The 5,666-nt window shown below is 42.1% G+C and overlaps 1 protein-coding gene across 1 annotated transcript; it reads right to left on the minus strand.

The window, feature by feature from the left end:
* Positions 1-1,306: 1,306 nt before the first annotated feature.
* On the minus strand, positions 1,307-2,967 carry CHRM5 (cholinergic receptor muscarinic 5). Its single transcript, XM_026051794.1, has one exon. It carries the CDS (start codon positions 2,965-2,967, stop codon positions 1,375-1,377), a length of 1,593 nt encoding a protein of 530 aa, XP_025907579.1. The 3' UTR covers positions 1,307-1,374.
* Between the last annotated feature and the right edge of the window lie 2,699 nt (positions 2,968-5,666).

Consider the following 5,666-nt stretch of genomic DNA (forward strand, 5'->3'; position numbering starts at 1 on the left):
ACTTGTGTTTGCTTTCAGACTTCACTCCTTATGAATTCTGTTGCCATTAACTTTGGTTTCTTATGACCTTTTGTGATGCTTCATTTTGTTTGCTTTTCATTTCAGATTCCTAGCTCACTGTAACTGGGCCAGTACATGCTGATCCCAGAATCCAAAGCCCTAAGGGGGATTTTTCCAATCTCTGATCTGCTGAATCAGAAGATATTGACTACAGAAAACTTATGTTTCCAAATGCATAATCTTAGTTACTATTTGTAAAGCTATATAAAAAGTGCTATGAAAGCGCTAAGTATTAATTGTTTTATAGAAATATTTTAAAATTATTTTTAAAATCTTCCGTTTTTCAGAGATAACCAATTCTACCAATGCTCTTAATAATTTCGTAAAATATAGGTGAATGTGCAGGACTTTAATGTATATATTTTTTGTGTGTCCTGCTAACCAATGGAAATTGTGGGAATGAGGAAGAGGCTTAACAGAGGAGGTTAAGAAAAACACCCCTTCTCTCCCTGTATCCTCTCCTCCTTTCTCTATGTCCTCCTATGTTCTACCATAGATAGACCATCACCATTATGTTGTTCAGCAGATTCTGATTGGTACCATTGTTGCTGTCATATAGTTTTTAAAAATTTCCTTCAGAGGCATTGAGAAATAAGGAAATACAAAATAAAAATTATCTACCATTATTCTTGTTTACTGATGAAGCTGAGTTAAACAATGACACTGAGGTTGTACCTGGGCTTCTGATATACAAAGTACTTACCTATTTCCTCCCCATGTGACTTTACTCTCTCCCCAAAGTCCCAATGGAAATTTCTCAGCATTGCACTCTCCAGATGGACAAATATATTATGGGAGTACTAAGAGTCTCCCTGACCATTTATTAATTCCCACTTTCAACAGTCCTTCTTCCAATCCAACAGGAGATGATAAAGTTGCAGAAGGAAAATAGTGGAAGATCTGTTGCTTGGCACATTGAAAACTGGAATAGACAAAACACTAGAAAAGAAAAAACAGTTCTGCACTGCAGGAGGATAGACCGGGTGACCTGGTAGGTATAATGCAGGGCTAATTTCTAGCAGTCTATAAATTACTCTCTCTCAGTCTGAAAGAAAGGACAGAAGACCCCATGCATAAAACTTTAATGCAGATGTACTGCATAATCACAGACACTCTCAGCTGTTCACAGCAGCCTCTGGCTTCTTTATCCCAGCACACTATTTTCATGCACAATATTACCTTTTTGCTGACATTTTTAACCCCGAGACATAAGAAGCAACAACTTCAAAATGACAAAATTGCAGTCAATTTACCCAAGTATGTCAATACTTTCTTTTTCCCCCTTGTATGAGCAATTATGGTCTCTATGAGCAATCACGGCAACCTGGTATTGCCCTGCCAGTATAGCTTCTCTTCCACTTTTTTCTTTTTCCACCGGCAGAAAAGCAGCATCTTAAAAGTCTTCCTGAAAGTTTTGTTGCAAAGCGCGTAACAAATGGGGTTAACTGTGCTGTTCACATAGCACAGCCAGTACCCAAGGTGCCACAGAGTAAGGGGGATGCAGTCAGAGCAGAATGTGGAGATCAAAACCATTATGTTGTAGGGAGTCCATGTAATGATAAAAGCCAAAAGAATGGCACTTAAAGTCTGTGCTGCTTTGCGTTCCTTTATAAGAACCATCCTTTTCCTCTTGGTGATTTGGTTACTTATATTTGGATCCATGCTTTTAATGGAAGGCTCCTTTGATAGAGCAGCAGCGCAAGGAGATATTTTCACTTTACGGCAACCATTGTTGGCTTCCTGGCTGCCATCAGCCTTAACCACCAAGCGGAATTTATAGGCCACACATTTTTTACTTTTTTGTACATGGCCTTTGACTGGTGATAGAAAGTATTCTTGGGTCTCAAAATCATTTTCTTTAGGTTGCTCTTTGATGACAACATCCTTACTCTCCTTTTCCACAAACTCTTCTACTTTACCTTTATCTGGACTTTTGTAAGTTACTTGGAAAACTGAATCAGAGGCAAGTTTATCCTCCTCTTCCGAAGACGCATAGCTGCTGCAGGTGGTTAGCTGGTCAGCTCTAGACCAGTCATTGCAGGTACTCACTGCCTGAGATGCCTTCACTGTAGCAGATGTACTTCTACTAGATGAAGACCATGAGGCCTGGCATCTCTCTCTTTTGACTAAGTTTTGTTGCTTACAACTGAAGCAAGACTTCAGGAGAGCTTTCTGAGGCTTTATCATCTCAAACTCTGCCACTGACTCAGAGCCTTGAAGTTCAGCCAGGTCCTTTGTACGTTTCTCAGTCTCTTTATAGATGCGGCAATATAAAATAGTCATTACTGACACAGGGATGTAGAAAGCAGCAATTGCAGTACCAAAGGTGATAATGGGCTCATATAAAAACTGTATCTGGCATTCCTCAGGTGGAACAGTTCGTTCCCCCACAAAATACTGCCAGCACAAGATTACAGGTGCCCACAAAATAAACGATATTAACCAAGCCAAACCAATCATGATACCAGCTCTTTTGGGTGTGCGTTTGGCCCTGTAAGTTAAAGGTCTTGTGATGGAAAAGTATCTGTCAAAACTGATGACTAGCAGATTCATTACTGAGGCATTGCTAGCTACGTAATCCAGCGCTAGCCACAGGTCACAGGCTAGACTTCCAAGAGACCAGTGACCTATGAGTATGTAAGATGTGTAAAGGTTCATAGAAAATATTCCAATGATAAGATCTGCACAAGCAAGGCTGAGCAGGTAGTAGTTATTCACCGTTTTGAGCTGACTGTTCACTTTGAATGATATCATTACAAGAATATTCCCCACTATGGTTATTAAGCTTACGACTGCAGTTACAGTGGCAATGGTAATGACTTCCCAGAGGCTGTGCCCTTCTAACTGCTTATGGTTGATGGATGAACTGTTTACAACAGTTGAATTGCTGAATAAATTTACTTCCATCCTTGTTCTTGGTTTATTCTCATCTGGGTGTTAGCACTGTCGCATATTGCCTTCTGTACTTGGAAATATTCTTTCAGAGACAGCTGCAAAGATCAAAGGGGAAAAAAAAAGGAGAGAAGAAAGCTGCTCATTAAATAGCACAGATTTCCATTAGAGCTACCACATACCACTTAAAAACAATCTATCAAACTATTTCTGTTCTCACATTTCGGTTATTCCTGGCATCGTGAATGTAACTAAAACAGAGATGTACATTGTAGGACAATGTCCTCAGATACCTTAATTTCTAATGCAATCAAAACAACTACTGTTTGACAAGACATTGAGTCATGTCAGCTCTTGTATTTTGAATACCTCAGGAGACCTCTACATATTCTTTTAACAGACATTTAAAGCTTTGCAGTGCGGTAAGTCAGCTAATCACAGTGTCGTTTCTTCCTGTATTGTGAAGAAGACATATCAACATTTCTTTGGAAATTTTTGAGAAGAAGTCACTGTTTTGAAAAGAGCAGGAAAAAAAAGCAAGAGGAATACAGAGGAAACTGAGGATGCATGGGAGGATAGGTACAACCCTGGCAAGGTGGCAGCAGGAAACAATGATATGTTAGAAGTGTTTGGGGGGATTGCAGAGGAGCCTGTGATTTATGGAAGTAGAGAAGGCCACAGATTTTCAAAAAAAAAAGGCAGAAAAGGACTTTAATATTATTTAGAGATTGGGGACCCAGGAGACTAGGTGAGGCATGTATCTGTAACTGTAATTTGTGTAGCTTGTGTAGTTTAATGATAAGGGTGAAAGATAAATAGGAGTATATTGAAGAAAAGTCAATTGAAGAGAAATTGTCAATAAGTGGCCATAGTGACAAACCACTGCTTGAGTCAGTGTTACCTAAAACATTTAATTACCACAGATCAGTATTTTCCTAGCTCCCAGGAAGCTGGAAATGGCTCTGCTAATTCTGTTTATGGGTTTCATCCCAGGTTTCATCTCTCTGATGTCCATCCTTTCCCACATTCTAATTTTCACTGGTGTGTGGTGTAATTCCTCACTGTTTTCTTGTTCCAGGGAGTACATAACTGAATTAGGCAATTTGGTTATTTCAGAGATTTCTGCTGGTTTTTGAGTCATTCCATGACATCAGAAGATGCTAATAACTTGCTTGATATTTGATCTTCCTTGACACATAGCAGTTTTTAAGGCATAAACAAAAGATAAATTCCTATCACTTTGCTTATTGGGCTATATTTTTATTTATATATAAATAAATAAAAGTAGGTCTTTTACCCTCCCTAAAATGCCTTGGTTAGGATTGAAGGGGAAGGACTATTGAAGTTACATATATGGATTGAAAAACTCAGAACAGGAGAAACAGAAATTGCTGTCCTGTCACAAGTATGTTTAGCTTGAACTGATACAGGCAGGAGGGACACAGATAATACGGTATAGGAAGTGGAGTCAACTTCTAAACAAAAGGCAGAGTCCTCATAAAGGCAGCCAAAACCCAACACATTTAAGGGAGCTGGCAACAGCTTATCTATTAAGGGTGGATTTCTTCTATTACATGAAAACTTAGTTCCTTAAGAGCTTTCCATGGCTTATTGCTGCCTACTTACTTTGATTCTGCGTGCTGCTTCCTGCAGCAGTGTGCAAGTAATACTTCATTGCTCACCTACTTATTTTTCAAACACATCTTGCTTTCTCCTGTTGTCCTTCATGCTTGATAAGAGCTCTCTCTAATCAACAACAGAATTAAGCCATTACCATCAAGCAAAGCATTCTCATCATCAAGCAAAGCTCTCCCTAATGGGCTCTTTTACTGCGATGACTGTGGAAAATCAGGAGTCGGGAAGCTGTGAGCAGGCAAAGATCTCTCTTGGCATTTTGACCACTCTCATCACCTTTTTGTACTCACATTTATACTGTTTGTGGCTGTTATCTTTTGTCTCATATGTCTGTGCCAGCAGTTTGCAGAAGGTACTAACTTTTATTCCCTATTCGTGTATCACTCAAGTCAATGGTGCTCGAGTGAGACCCGTGCATGCCATGTTAACATGATTAATGCTAATTGCCTCTCACAAGCGGGCTTCAAACCAGATGAAAACTGAGTTGTAACACCAAAATGCTCACGGACACTATTATGGCTTTGCGAGCCGGTTCATAACCAGTGCTGCATGAGCTCCACATCTGTCAGCTGTGATGTTTGCTGTTCGTTGCCCAGTATTTTGTTCCCCACATAGCTGTAAGTGCCAATTCAGGTGCGTGGCCGTGGGTGCACACGCAGCCAGCGCGCGGTTATCCCGGGCGCGCGGCGGGTGCAGCGGGGCCAGCCCGGCCTCGTGGCCCCTTCGCTCGCGCTCAGCACCGGCCTTGCTGGCCTCACGGGGAGCCTGGCAGCCCCTCGGCGGGGCTGGTTCATTTCCCCGCGCGGGGCACCGCGGTCAAGCTCGCTTTATAGCTCTGCGCCAGGGCTCGGCTGCCCTGGGAGCACCCGAGATGCTGCACTCCGTGGCTTCCCGGGAGCGGGAGCTTTGCTAGCACCCTGTAAGGATTACGAGGTTTAAATATATACACATGTAAAACAAGCCGCTGTTTCCACGTGGTGCCGAGGGGCTGCGGCCGCTCGCGCGGGCCTCGCGCGCGGAGCTCGCCGCAGGGGCCGTTTCCGCGGCTGCCGCGCGCGCCCGGCCTCTTCCCGGAGGAG

Source organism: Nothoprocta perdicaria, unplaced genomic scaffold (assembly GCF_003342845.1).
Source record: "Nothoprocta perdicaria isolate Ctin4 unplaced genomic scaffold, notPer1 scaffold_8, whole genome shotgun sequence".
NCBI classification, from domain to species: domain Eukaryota; kingdom Metazoa; phylum Chordata; class Aves; order Tinamiformes; family Tinamidae; genus Nothoprocta; species Nothoprocta perdicaria.